Source organism: Vipera berus, assembly GCF_964194415.1.
Source record: "Vipera berus genome assembly, chromosome: 6".
NCBI lineage: Eukaryota > Metazoa > Chordata > Lepidosauria > Squamata > Viperidae > Vipera > Vipera berus.
Genome location: NC_138208.1, coordinates 4593284 through 4608589, shown reverse-complemented (window position 1 = coordinate 4608589; position 15306 = coordinate 4593284). Strand labels below are relative to the sequence as shown.

Below are 15306 nucleotides of genomic sequence, written 5' to 3'. Positions count from 1 at the left end.
AGGTAGAAAATAAAAGAGTCTTATTTAGCTATTACATCTGTCAGAAGGTTAAAAAAAATCTGTGTAGACACCCAGCATATTTTATATTTTATTTTATTTATTTTCGTGTATTCATCGTACAAAAAATTACCAATTCAAAAGAGCAAAATGAAAAACAAATGAAAATGGGAAAAAGATCGTAGGCAGATCAGGGCACTTAACACACTTAGTAACCTCTTAGGGACCTTTTAAATACGGAGTGGGGTTTGCAGAAGTGAATTTTAAAATTATAACTCTGCAAGTTAGTAGCTGAGACCACCGAATCGGGCACGGTATCCCAGGCTTTGGCAACTCTGTTTACGAAAGTTGAATTTTTTACAACTGAGTTTAAAGCAGTTGCTTGCACGAGTTACACTATGGTTAAAACTAAAATAAGACCTTTACAGGTAAACCTTTACTATGTACAATTTTGCATATAATAGTTAAGTCTGACTGGAAGTGTTGCGGTTCTAAGCTATCTAAACCAGGAATTTTAAGCCTAGTAGCATAAAGTATTCTATTATGGACAGAAGAGTCCAAGACTTTTCTTGTAAAATACCATACTTCTGAAGCAGGGGTCTTCAAACTTGGCCCCTTCATGACTTGTGGACTTCAACTCCCAGAATTCCTCAGCCAGGCACGTTGGCTGATGAATTCTGGGAGTTGAAGTCCACAAGTCATGAAGGGGCCAAGTTTGAAGACCCTTGTTCTGAACTCACTCAATTGTATTAATGTAAAATATGTGGTAAGGATTCCAAGCAGTTGAGCTGTATTCTAAAACTGGCCTAACGTAGCTCTAGTAAGCAATACCGTATTTGCAGGGGGGGGGAAACACTTCATAGAACTAAATTAATAAATACTGTATCTGCATCTGTAATTAATAAATACTATATCTTGGTTTTTGTTGTTTTAACACCTTCAAATCTAAATTTTTACTGGTTATTTTTGTAACGAGTAACATTAAAAGAACTGTTATTTTTAAAGCGATAGTAGCAGTGATGTTCAAGGGGGAAACAAATGAATTCAAATCTGCACGTAATAAGAAGTTTCTAATAATTGCAAGTTTTTTTTCAAAAAAAAAATTCCTCAAAAGGAAAGGAGAGATTAATACGGAAAGAAAGACGTTTTTAAGCTATAATTGTATATGTTCAAATTCACACAGGGAACTTGGCAATAATTTGTGGTTCCTTCTTCCCAATGAAGTTTGGCACAGTCTCCAAATATAATATGCTAAGAACACAACTAGAAACCAGGAGACATCTGATGTTGGCTGGGGTTGTTTTTTTTAAAAAAAATCTAAGCCAAGCCAGACTTGGTTAATGTAAACTGGTTTGAGTAGTTTTAACAAACATTGTGGAAGAAGGTGGCAACGGTGAACGACTTCTCTGCTGTTCTCAAGAAAATGTTACAGAGATGAAGATACTTGACGTTGAGTTTGATTTGATGGAACATGATGCTCTCATGCAAAAAGATGCAGCATTTGTGTTGAGGTTCTCCTTAAATCCTTTGATAGGATTAGAGAATTGCTGAGGAAGTTTTGCATTTAATTTCAGATAAGGATAATGAATTCTTCCTAAACTCATGATTTTAAGAATTGGGAACATTAAAACGTTTGAAGACTATAGATGTAGACACAGATACGGAAAGAAAGAGATAGGGAGATAGAGAGGACGCATCTTTTTAAATGAAAGGACTGTTTGACTTACATTCGGTCTCCGTTTTCCAATTATATGAGCAAAATAACTTCTGAGAGATATGTATCTATTCAAATGCCTTGTTGAGCACAAATGCTGAATATAGGTTTAATATGTTGTATCTTTGTTAAGGTTGTAATTATATTTCTATATATTGTCAAGGTTGTGTTGTTTTTGCTCAGTGTGTGTGTGTGTATACAGATAGTAATGGGCCAAAAGCCCCATACTCTTTCTTAGCCTTATTATCCTCCACTAATTCCTTCTGAAAAACTTTCTTCCATAAATTCATTGCAGTTTCCAAAATATTAATCGCAATTTCCAGAAATGAATCGCAATTCCCCCAAACCAATCACAATTTTCCAAAATTAATTTCAATTTCAAAAAAATAATCACCCTGTCCCAAACTTCATCCCGGTTTTCAAAAATTAATCACACTTTCCTGAAATTAATCTAGGAGCCTAATAAAATGGCAGTTCCTTTATCCTGAACCAGCTGCCCATTGTTATTATTAGATAACCCTCATATTCTGCCATTTTGAGGCAATAATTCCAGGCCAACCATACTTCCCTTATCTTTATCAATCCCACTTCTCTTCTAGACTACAAAGCCCTAGTAATTATACATTGTTGGGCCCAAAGATAATAGAAAGAAAGAACTGTAGGCTACCTATCTAGTCCAGCCTTCTGCTCCGTGCAGAAATCGGCCAAACCCAAAACTGATAAGTGACTTTCCAACCCCTTTGAGAAGTTACAACTCTTAGGAGAATCTACCAATGATCCAGACTGACGGTTCCATTGCTTAACAACTCTTGCAACAAGAAATTCCCAACTTGAATTTCCATTCAATTTCAGCAATTTTACTGTCCTGCTCTTATTTTCCACCCATGACAGTGAGAGGCATTTTTTTAGAAGTTTGTAGGCCTTTATCTTCTCTACCTTAGCTTTCTTCTTCTTCTTCTTCTTCTTCTTCTTCTTCTTCTTCTTCTTCTTCTTCTTCTTCTTCTTCTTCTTCTTCTTCTTCTTCTTCTTCTTCTTCTTCTTCTTCTTCTTCTATAATCTGAAGGCTTTATTGAACCAGCAGTTTGTTCATTTTTATATTACATTTTTATAAGGATGCAAGGATCTGCCTTGTAACTCTTTATTGCATAAAGGACCCAGACAATTCTAATTTTTCAAGGAAAATTCCACTTAGGGTTAGGGTTGGGTCACCATGAACTGGGAGATCAAAATGGACATCACCAACAAATTCAGAATACTTGGGTATAGTTAGGAGGGCACTGACTTTTTTAGGCTGCCCTATCAGTGTTTCCTGGTAAAATAAATGGGAAAATCCCACTGGAGGAAAATTCCACTTAGGGTTAGGTCACCATGTACAGCAAAATGGACATCGCCAACAAATTTGGAGTGCTTGGGTATGGTTAGGAGGGCACTGACTTTTCTAGGCTGCCCTATCTCTGTTTCCTGGTAAAATACATGGGAAAATCCCATTGGAGGAAAATTCCACTTAGGTTCTCCTGCTTGAGCAAGGGGCTGGACTAGAAGACCTCCAAGGTCCCTTCCAGCTTCTATTCTATTCTATTATGTTCTGTTCTGTTCTGTTCCGTTCCATTCTCTATTCTATTCTATTCTATTCTATTCTATTCTATTCTATTCTATTCTATTCTATTCTATTCTATTCTATTCTATTCTATTCTATTCGCAGTCGTCTGGACCTGTTCCAACTTCTCACAGTCCTTTTTAAACTGTCTTTGCCCAGAATTGAACACAATGTCTTATAAACAGTATAGATATGAAATTATTGCCTCCTGTTACCTTAATGCGATACTTCTACTGATCTAATGTATAGGATTCCAACAACCTTTTCGGTTGCTGTCACACTGCTTGCTCCAGTTCAGCTGGTGGTCTATTGATAGGCCTAGAAGATCCTTCTCAGGTGTAAACTAGGTGTAGCAGTCCTGTATCTTTGCATTTGATTTTTTTTCCTATAAAATGGTCACAGATCATCTCACTGAACGTCCCAACGCTGCTTTTCCAACGGGCAACTGGATTTTCTTCTTTCTTTTTTTTTTCCTCGATAAGATTTCACTTCTCATCAGAGAACTAAAAGAGCTTTTTTTTAATGAGAAGTGAAATGTTTTCAAGGATAAAAAAAAATACACCAAGAAAGTCCAGTTGCCCTGTGGAAAAGCACATTTTTCGGATAACCATGACCTGGATGATGGAGAATCTCCATGGAAATCTCACTGAAATATAGCTCAGTGTTCAAGGCTGTGGAAGCCATTTTAAATAATGATTTTGTTCCCTAACTTATCAGCCGAATCTGATGATCTGAGGGGTACTTCTTCCTATGAGTCATTTATAAAGATGTTGGATACAACTGGGCGAAGACAAAGCTTGGGAAATTCTTACTGGTTCTTCGTCCAGAATGATGCAAAATCTCTTATGAACATGCTTGTAGTGTGACGATTCAATCACTTGCAAATTCATCTGAAACGTAGGGTCAAATGATTGGAAGGGATGTTATCAGTGGTGGGATTCAAATACCTGAACACCAAGTTCTCTGCGTGGATGCAGGCCTGGGCTTCCGAGGCCTAGAATGGACTTCCTGAAGTGACATCCACATACTTCCTGTGGGCTGTTCTAGGCCTGGGATGCCTCCTGCAGGCCTCCGAGGCCTAGAACGGACTTCCAGAAGCAGCGTGGGTTCGGCTGTTTCTCCGAACTCAACAAAATTTAGCTACTGGTTCTACCGAACTGGTGCGAATCGGCTAAATCCAGTGCTTTTTTTGTAAAAGAAAAAGGTGCCGGAACTCACACATGTCATACAACCCACCTTGCCTACCCTACAAGGTTCCATCCAAAAAAAGGTGCCGGAACTTCGTTCTGAGCGTTCTATGACAAAAAAAGCCCTGGCTATATCCCACCACTGGACGTTATTCTAGTTAGAATATAGAATATAGAATTAGAATTCTTTATTGTCCAAGTGTGGTTTGACACACAAGGAATTTGTCTCCGGTACATAAGCTCTCAGTGTACATACAAGTAATAGTGGTAATCATGAATATACACAACATGAAAATACATTCATCATAAATCGTGAAATACAACACTTCATCATAAATCATAAGATGCAACACTTAGTGATAGTCATAGAGTACTAGCTAAGCAAATAACCTAAATCAGGGGTGTCAAACTGCCAGCCCGCGGGCCAGAGGCATCATCCAGAAGCCATGCCCACCCCACTGCCGGCAATGGCAAAAAGGCTCCGATACGTTGTGCAACATCACATGACATCACAAGTTTGACATGTGTGACTTAAATCATACTAGGGTACAATAAAAAGGTAAAGGTAAAGGTTCCCCTGCACATGCGTGCTAGTCATTTCCAACTCTAGGGGCCGGTGCTCATCTCCATTTCAAAGCCGAAGAGCCAGCGCTTGTCCGAGGACGTCTCCGTGGTCATGTGGCCGGCATGACTAGATGCCAAAGGCGCACGGAATGCTGTTACCTTCCCACCGTAGTGGTCCCTATTTTTCTACTTGCATTTTTACGTGCTTTCGAACTGCTAGGTTGGCAGGAGCTGGGATGAGTAACAGGCGCTCACTCTGTTACGCGGCACTCGGGATTTGACCCGCCAAACTGCCGACGACAAGCTTAGCATCCTAACCCACTGAGCCACCGCATTTCCAGGGTAATATATATATTATATATTATATATATATACACATACACATACACATACACTACACACACACACACACACACACACACACACACACACACACACACACACACATACATATATATATATATATATATATATATATATATATATATATATATATATAAATTGTAAGATACTGTCCTTATGTCTAGCCCCGGTCAAATGGTTGTGAATAAAAATAGGAGGAGGGAGTACTACCCATGAGCTTCTGTGCAATAGGGGTGATATAAATATAATAAATAAACTAGTACTTGTAAATAAGTAACCACTGCTGAGTTAAAGTGTGATCCGCCTGTCCTTTTGTTGGGTAGAAAATTATTCTGGCCTGAGATTTGGTGTCTCAATTGCCCAATTTTACTCTGGCTTTATTGCCTTAACTTTCAGCGCTAGTTTCGGTAAAAAAGATCATAGATTTTGGATATGCTAAAGGTGGCCTTGGTAATATGAGGGTAAGGGGAAACGCCTTGCTTTTAACACTGGCACAGGTAAGAACAACTGAAGCCTGCCTAAGTCAGGAGTTGGAGAAGACATAGCAGACTTCAAAATGTAATATGGAGCTTTTGAGGGGAAGTTGGTCCAACAAAAAGAGTTAAGTCCGTTGCACGACATTCTTCACCACTTTCTCCTCCAGGAAGAACCTTCGAGGGGAACATTGCTTAGGAAATGAGAACCAAAGTTAAAGTTTTCAGGCTAAATTGCATCCCAAGGATGTTGAAGGACTCAACAAAAGTGATCTCAGAAGCCTCAAATGCAATCTGAAGAACTGTGGAAAAACCAACGAGGTGTCAGAAGCCTAGAGCCGAGCAAACGTAGTCCCAATCTTCAAAAAGGAGAAAAAAGGGTCCAGGAAACTACGGAACCATTAGTTTAATGTACCGGACAAGGTATTAGAGCAGATTGCTGTGGAGTATGTCTACAAACACTTAGAAAGGAATGCTATAAATCAGGGGCCTTCAAACTTGGCCCTTTTATGATCTGTGGACTTCAACTCCCAGAATTCCTCACCCAGGCACGCTGGCTGAGGAATTCTGGGAGGGAAGTCCACAAGTCATAAAAGGGCCAAGTTTGAAGGCCCCTGCTATAAATCTTAACTGGGATCTGGAATATGTTTGTCAAGAAGTTCTTGTCCCACTAATCTTCCTGTCCTTTTGGTAGACCCAGTCACTACTTCGATAGCTCAAGCAAGTCTTTTGAACGAACAGCTTGCCTCCTGGAGTTGTGGGTGCTCTATCAATGAAGGTTTTAAAGAAAAGATTGGGCAACCATTTATCTAGGATGGTGTAAGGTCTCCTGCCTTGGGCAGGGGGTTGGACTAGAAGGCCTCCGAGGTCTCTTCCAGCCTTAGGAATGTATGTTATAAATCTCAACAAGGACAGTATGAACTTTCTTGTGGACTACCTGGATTATCCAATGGAGCAAACAGGAACACAAGATTATTAAGCCACATCTAAGAAAAATTTTCCCGAGGAAGGAAGACACATGGGCTGAAATCCCGACCTTCAACGGATCTGGTAAAGCGATAGCTAAGGAAAGACCTAGGATGATTTTTTTTTTCTTTTGGCAAGTCCATGAAACGCTGCAACACCAAAGAGCTTAAAATTTATAGCTTTAAGCACGAGACTGAACATGCATCGTGGAGAGTCTTCTAATTTGGAGTTGACAAAAGTAGATCCTCAGATTCACCCCGATTGAGATGTTATCTGGGAAAGGAAATATTAACGTTTGAAGTCGCATGGATTTGCAATTCCACAGCCCCAATTCCAAAACGTACATTTCAGGAGTTAATTTATAACCGGCCAAAGAGCTGTCGGAATTGATAAACCTTAGTTGTAATCCTAAGAACACGCTGTACCTACGCCCCCACCCCCCACCCCCGTGCCAGGGCATTTCGAAACAAAGCTTGCCTGCATTCTTCCGAAATAACCCTGTTCAAATAGGGTGGATCTTCTAAGTCATGGGTGTCAAATGACGTGTTGTGACGTATTGCAACTTTTTTTTGCATTGCCGGAGCTGGGCACGGCCTCCGCATGATGCAACCAGCCTGCAGGCTGGCAGCTTGACACCCCTGTTCTAAGTGAATTAGCTGGACACCCATAATTTACTTTGGATCGGCTGCACCTTGGTCCTAGATGGCTCTCTCAGTACAGATTAAAGTGCCTCGGAGTAGAGCAGGGGGTCTCTGAACTTGGCAACTTTAAGACTTAAGCATGACTGGGGGAATTCTGGGAACTGAAGTCCACAAAGTTGCCCAGTTTGGAGACTTGGCTGGGGAATTCTGGGAGTTGGAAGTCCACAAGTCTTAAAGTTGCCAAGTCTGGAGACCTGGCTGGGGAATTCTGGGAAGTCCACAAGTCTTAAAGTTACCAAGTTTGGAGACCTGGCTGGAAAATTCTGGGAAGTCCACAAGTCTTAAAGTTGCCAAGTCTGGAGACCTGGCTGGGGAATTCTGGGATTTGAAGTCCACAAGTCTTAAAAGTTGCCAAGTCTGGAGACCTGGCTGGGGAATTCTGGGAAGTCCACAAGTCTTAAAGTTACCAAGTTTGGAGACCTGGCTGGAAAATTCTGGGAAGTCCACAAGTCTTAAAGTTGCCAAGTCTGGAGACCTGGCTGGGGAATTCTGGGATTTGAAGTCCACAAGTCTTAAAAGTTGCCAAGTCTGGCGACCTGGCTGGGGAATTCTCAGAGTTGAAGTCCACAAGTCTTAAAGTTGTCAAGTTTGGACACCTGGCTGAGGAATTCTGGGAAGTCCACAAGTCTTAAAGTTGCCAAGTCTGGCGACCTGGCTGGGGAATTCTCAGAGTTGAAGTCTTAAAGTTGCCAAGTCTGGAGACCTGGCTGGGGAATTCTGGGAGTTGAAGTCCACAAGTCTTAAAAGTTGTCAAGTTTGGACACCTGGCTGGGGAATTCTGGGAAGTCCACAAGTCTTAAAGTTGCCAAGTCTGGAGACCTGGCTGGGGAACTCTGGGAGTTGAAGTCCACAAGTCTTAAAAGTTGCCCAGTTTGAAGCTTAGGCCTCATTGGTGCCGAACACGATATCCCCAAGGTTGACTTCCAAGCCAATCCCTCCAACTTCCTGGGAATTGCGGATCGGATTACAAGCTGGAAAAGAAAGGCCTGTTTTTCTGGCTCTCCATCCAGCTCTCCCTGCTTTGTTGAAACCCCAGAGGGCCACTCCGTAACCCCACCTTCCCATCCTCCCGGGAAGGGCTTCTGGGGGCTCCTTGGGTGGGTGGGGGCGTGGGGGGGGGTTAAGGAAGAAGACAAGCTGAGCCAAAGCGGGCCAAGTCCCTCCGCAACGTCTCCAACCCCCCCCCCCACCCTCCTTAACTCCTCGGAGTTTCCGAGGGGCTCTCTGCTCCTCCGGGTGGGGGGGGGGTCGGGGCGGGGCTTCTTCGCCGTGACGCAATTCAAACGGGCCAATCCGCTCCAGCCAAGCCTGCGGAGAGGCGTGAGACTGGGCAACCCTCCCCGCAGGGGCTTTAAAAAGAACTCCATTTTGTGCCGGCCGTCGAGGAGGAGGAAGAAGAGGAGGAGGAGGAGGAGGAGGAGGAGGAAGAGGAGGGCGGGGTGTGCGCGCATCGCTCGGCGCCTCGGCCCGCCCTGTTGCAGCGCAGAAGTTGCGGCCCAAAGAGAAAGCCAGGCGGCTGAAGGAAGACAAGAAAGTGACGCTCGGCGGGGAGGAGGAGAGAGGGAAGAAGAAGAAGAAGAGGAGGAGGAGGAGGAGGAAAAAAGGAGAAGAGGAGGAGGAGGAGGGCGGCTGGTATCGCTGCAGCGAAGTCCTAGCCCGCAGGAGCTGCTGGTCGGCCGCTGGCGGCGCTGGAGAGGACGCGAGCCAGGAGCAGCAACAGCCGCCGCCGCCGCCGCCGTCGCCGTGGCGCTAGAGCCGGGATGAAGCCGGCGGGCAGCAGAGGAGGAGGAGGAGGAGGCGGCGGAGGAGGAGGAGGGAAGGCGGCCGGGCTGGCTCCGAGCGGCGGCCCGGCGGCCTGGGAGCAAGTGGTGCACTCGCGCTCGCAGGCCCTCTTCTTCGGCAGCGGCACCCAAGCGCTGGGCCACGCCTTGAGCCTGCTGGTGCCCCGCTCGACGGCCTTCATGAGCTCCGACGCCGAGCTCTGGGACTTCCTCTGCAGCCTCAAGCACGAGTTCTCGCCGGTCATCCTCCGCAGCAAGGACGTCTACGGCTACGCTTCCTGCCGCGCCGTCGTGCCGGAGCTGCCCCGCGGCTGGACGGCGGCGGGGGGACGGGCCGGCACCAGCGGCGGCAGGAGAGGAGGAGGAGGAGCCGCCCCGGCGGCCGCCAGCAAGGGGAAGCGCCCGCGGAGGGACGCCAAGAGCCGGCGAGCGGGCGGCGCCAAGCCGGCGGCCAAGAAGCGGCGGCAGGACGGGCTGAGCGCGGCCCCGACGGCCCCCGACGCCGCCTCCCCGCGGCCCTGGGCTAGCCAGGGGCGGCCAGACCCGCCGCGGACGCCTTTGGAGCCGTCTCTTCCCCATCCTCCTCCTCCTCCTCCTCCACCGCCGCGGGGACCGAGCTTGGACGGCGGGGCTCCGCAGGAAAGCCGGAGGGCGGCGGCGGCGGCGGCCGCTTTCCCCCCGGTCCGGGTGCGCGGCAACATCTGGAAGCGGCGCGACTTGGAAGCGACCCGGCGGCGGGCCCAGCGCCTCTTGCGGGTCAACCTGGCGCCCGTGGTGAAGCTCCGTCGGATCCCGGGCCTGCCCCGTTGCTGAGAGGTGCCTCTTCCTCTTGCCCGGGGAGGAGAGAAAGAGAGAGAGAGACGGCTTCAGAAGACCCAGGAGACGCGTGTCAGCCCGCCTGTTTACACTGCCTTGTTTTGGGGCTGGGACGGCGTCGTCCTTTTTTTTGTTTTTAAGAAGAGAACCGGGATCTGCACTTTATTTATAAAGGGCCAAGTCGGGGCTACCCCGCCGCCCCGATTTTGTGTTTTTTTATTATTATTATTTTCGTTCCCCCCCCCCATCCCCTCGTCTCCCGTCCTTCGGGGTTGGCTCCCCCCCCCCCGCGAACCTTGCCAGAGAAACGGGGAATCGGTTCGTCCGGATCGCGTTCCAGCCCGAAGAGGAAGGGGGTGAAGGGGAAAAATCATCATCATCATCATGCAAACTTGCTGAAGTCTTTTTTGGACTTTCGCTTTCTTTCCCATTGGGTTACCTCGCTTTGGCTTAAGGAAGCACCGTTAACTTTTTTCCTCTTTTCTTCCAAAGAACTTCCTTGCCTAGCGCAATAAAATGCCAATCCGGGATTGTTGCTTTCCACCCCCCCACCCCCGTCCCCAACCTTTTTTTTTCCTTCCTTCCTTTTTTAAAACGTGGCCAGCGGGGACTGTTGAGGATGAGACTCTGACCTTTGTACTTATTGCACTATATACTCAGGGTTATTGGAATACGGCCAAGGGTTTTCCAGTTTTCTGGGAAGACGGCATCAGCTTTGACCAAGGACGTTTGAGGAATGGAAACTTTAAAAAGACTGATCCCATAGTGCAAAAGATTTCACTTAAGACTTTCACACACCCAAAAAAACCCTCCCAACTTTTTATATTATTGTTTCGTAATCTGGACTTGATAAAGGCACCGTTTTTTGATATGGTAACGTGATTTGTAGGTGATAAAAAAAGTTTTATAGTTGGAACGAGCTAGTATTCCCCCAACGGCTTCAAGAGATGCATTGTATTAGATACACTCAATTTTTATATCGACTTTTGGTTTAGAGAAGCTCCTTATTCGACTGAAGTAAAAAAAAAAAGGAAAAAAAAGTAATAAAATTTGAAAATGGAATGTGCGGTTTGCAGCATAGTTTATGGGGGGAACCAATGCACTGTTTGCATGGGATGGATGTTAAAAAACGCTACTGGCCTGTTCACCTGGTGCGATGTTTTGCAAAACTTAAAAAGTGTGTTTTTTGGGGGGGACTGGAAGCTTGGGGGGGGGCGAAAGCCCTAATAAGCAGGCATATACATAAAATGAAGGCTATTGCTAAGCACATTGATTTGTGCTTTAAATTGTAAGCCGCCCTGAGTCTTCAGAGAAGGGCGGGATATTGTTGTTGTTGTTGTTAGTTGCGAAGTCGTGTCCGACCCATCGCGACCCTATGGACAATGTTCCTCCAGGCCATCCTGTCCTCTACCATCTTCTGGAGTCCATTTAAGCTCACGCCTACTGCTTCAGTGACTCCATCCAGCCACCTCATTCTCTGTCGTCCCCTTCTTCTATTGCCCTCGATCTTTCCCAGCATTAGGCTGTTCTCCAGTGAGTCCTTCCTCCTCATTAGGTGGCCAAAGTATTTGAGTTTTAGCTTCAGGATCTGGCCTTCTAAAGAGCAGTCAGGGTTGATCTCCTCTAGGACTGACCGGTTTGATCGCCTTGCAGTCCAAGGGACTCGCAGGAGTCTTCTCCAGCACCATAGTTCAAAGGCTTCAATTCTTTTGCACTCAGCCTTTCTTATGGTCCAGCTTTCACTGCCATACATTGCAACTGGGAAGACCATAGCCTTGACTATACGCACTTTTGTTGACGGGATATAAATGGGATTAAAATAAATAAATAAATAAACGGGGATAAACCTGGTTAATGCAAGTAGCCCTCGACTTACGGTCACAATTGAGCCCAAAATTTCAATTGCTAAGTTAATTTTGCTACCTTTTATGACCTTTCTTGCTACCGTTGTTAAGTGAATCACTGCAGGTGATAAGGTAGTAACCCGGTGGTTAAGTGAATCTGGCTTCCCCCATTGGCTTCGTAAAAGATGATCACATGACCCCGGGACACTGCAACCGGTCATAAAAACATGCCAATTGCCAAGCGTCTGAATTTTGATCGCGGGGATGCTACAGCGGTCGCAAGTGTGGAAAAACGGTCATAGGTCACTGTTTTCAGTGCCACTGTAACTTCAAGCGGTTACTAAATGAATGACTTAGGAGTGCCTGTACTAGGATACCTGAGGGTGTGGTATACTAAATTGAGGAATTCCAAGAAGGAGTTGGGGGAATGATAAACTAATTTCATTCTATTTCTGAGGACAGGAAGGCCTGGAGGAACGTTGTCCATAGGGTCGCGATGGGTCGGACACGACTTTGCAGCTAACAACAAATTTCTGAGGGGGAAAATTGCATGATAATCACTGGGATGGAATCCCTGGAGGGAACAGGAAAAATCCAATCTAGAACTAAGAGAAATTTCCTGACGGTGGGGACAACTTATCAGTGGAACAAGTTGCCTTCAGAGGTTGTGGGTGCTCCATCCCTGGAGGCTTTTGGGAAGAGACTGGTCAGCCATTTGTCTGGGGTGGTATAAGGCAGGGGTCCTCAATCTTGGCAACTTTTATGACTTGTGGACTTCAACTCCCAGAATTCCTCAAGCCAGCCACGCTGAGGGGAAAGGGAGAAGTTTCCAAGCTGAGGCATGCTGACTCAGGAATTCTGGGAGTTGAAGTCCACGAGTCATAAAAAGGCCATGGTTGCCTACCCCTGGCCTAGGCCTAGGCCGCTTTGTGACTCGTGGATTTCAACTCCCAGAATTCCTCAGCCAGCCACGCTGAGGGGAAAGGGAGAAGTTTCCAAGCTGAGGCATGCTGACTCAGGAATTCTGGGAGTTGAAGTCCACGAGTCATAAAAGGGCCAAGGTTGCCTGGCCTAGGCCTAGGCCGCTTTACAAGTCTTAAAGGGGCCAGGTTTGGAGACCCCTGATGTAAAGCATGTACCAATCTTCTTATTGAGAACCTCCAACAAGACAAGGCGGTCTTGTTGAGGCGAATCACTTTGCAAAACTGCACAAAGATCAGACAACCATTTGTCTGACATGGTATAGGATTTCTTGCTTGAGCAGGAGTTGGACTAGAAGACCTCCAAGGTCCCTGCCAACTCTTTATTCTGATAAATGCTTTATATTTTATTTTATTTTATTTCATTTCATTTTATTGTATTCATTTTTTTATTGTATTCATGCTAAGCTTGTAAGCCGCCCTGAGTCTTCGGAGAAGGGCGGGATATAAATGGGATTAAAATAAAAATAAAATAAATATATTTTTTTAATCCCATTTATATCCCGCCCTTCTCCAAAGACTCAGGGCGGGTTACAATCTAAAGCACAAATCAATGGGCTTAGCAATACATTACATTACATATTTTATTTTATTATTTTCTTTTGACTTCCTAGGCCAGGGGTAGGCAACCTTGGCTCTTTTATGACTCATGGACTTCAACTCCCAGAATTCCTGAGCCAGCCACGCTGAGGGGGAAAGGGAGAGGTTTCCAAGCTGAGCCATGCTGGCTGATGAATTCTGGGAGTTGAAGTCCACAAGTCATAAAAGAGCCAAGGTTGCCTACCCCTGGCCTAGGCCTAGACCACTTCCCAGAATTCCTGAGCCAGCCACGCTGATGGGAAAGGGAGAGGTTTCCAAGCTGAGCCATGCTGGCTCAGGAATTCTGGGAGTTGAAGTCCACGATTCTTAAAGTTGCCAAGGTTGAGGACCCCTGATATAGGGCAGAGGAAGGCAACCTCAGCTCTTTTATGACTCGTGGACTTCAACTCCCAGAATTCCTGAGCCAGCGTGGCTCAACTTGGAAACCTGTATCTTTCCCCTCAGTGTGGCTGGCTTAGGAATTCTGGGAGTTGAAGTCCACGAGCCGTAATTATTAGTCATAAATATTTATTAGTCATAAAAGAGCCAAGGTTCCCCACCCCAATATAGGGTCTCCTGCTTGAGCAGGGGGTTGGACTAGAAGACCTCTGGTTGTGTAATTATACATATGCACTACTGTCAGTGTTCATTTTCCCATGAATTAATTACCCCTGGTTGCTCCAGGTAATATGGCTTTTCGGCATATTTTTGTGGATGGGGGCTAATAACCAAGTCCAACTTGGAGCAGGCGCCTGCTGTAGCATGTCTAATAACAGCTCAAGAAGGAACATGATCAGCAAAGTAACTTCTTCGGAAGACATTTTTTTTTTTAGCACAAGAGCCATTTGAAGAAATGCTAAACGGCTACAACATAAAGATGTCAAACGGTAAAATGGAATCCAGACCAGGCAAAGGAATAGGATAAAACTCCCTTGTAAGCCTTAAACTCTACCTGAAGGGTTGTTGTTTTTCCCAGTTAGGGTCAATCTTTGCCAGAGATGTGGAAACTATGTTAACGGACTTGGGAACCTGGTTTAGACCTTAAATCTGAAATTAATGATCTCTTCTGATCCAACATCTTATTGCTATTTGGTAGCAAAACCCATGCGACACAGAGTGATTGGGATTGTAGTTTCTACAGACCTCCCAATGACTTTTAAAAATGATTGGGAAATCCTAAACTCTTTTCTCAGCACTTGATACTCCTGTAATCACAAGATTACAGGTAGATCCTTGACTTATGACCAGAAAACTGGGCCCAAAATTTCCATTGCTAAGCCAGACAGTGTGTTTTGCTCTGTTTTACGACTTAACTTGCCACAGATGTTAAGTGAATCCCTGCAGCTAGTGACACGGTTGTAAAATGAATCTGGCTTCCCCATGGACTTTGCTGATGTTGATTGGTTAGGGTTTTGAAAAAAATGGGGAGGATGAAATTTAAATTTTCTTTCCTAAGACCCTGGGCTATAAGCTGATCGTGAAAAGGGGCCTAAGCAAGAGAACAGAAAAATGAGATTACACGTAATTCTCAACTTAAAACCATTGTTGGTTAAGCAGGTCACCGCCTGATTTTATGACCATTTTTGTGGCTGTCGTTAAGTGAACGTGTGTCTTAAACTTAATTTTCCCCGATGCACTTTTTTTTTTGCTGGAAAACCAGATGTAAATGCAAAAAGTGCCAAAAGCCACAGTCACGTGACTGCAGGATGTGCACATGACCATAAAGGCAAGCCAGTTGCCAAGG

The 15306-nt window shown here is 45.3% G+C and overlaps 2 protein-coding genes across 2 annotated transcripts in view; one reads left to right on the top strand and one right to left on the bottom strand.

The window, feature by feature from the left end:
• PIK3CG (phosphatidylinositol-4,5-bisphosphate 3-kinase catalytic subunit gamma) overlaps positions 1–15306 on the bottom strand; it is a 121609-nt gene that overhangs the window by 36536 nt on the left and 69767 nt on the right. The window lies entirely within an intron of this gene.
• CCDC71L (coiled-coil domain containing 71 like) lies at positions 8953–11763 on the top strand. The gene has a single exon (XM_081330256.1). It carries the CDS (start codon positions 9323–9325, stop codon positions 10154–10156), a length of 834 nt encoding a protein of 277 aa, XP_081186382.1. The 5' UTR covers positions 8953–9322; the 3' UTR covers positions 10157–11763.

Bases quoted from the DNA above. Each gene is read 5' to 3' on its own strand.
- CCDC71L (XM_081330256.1), top strand. From the start codon at position 9,323: ATGAAGCCGGCGGGCAGCAGAGGAGGAGGAGGAGGAGGCGGCGGAGGA.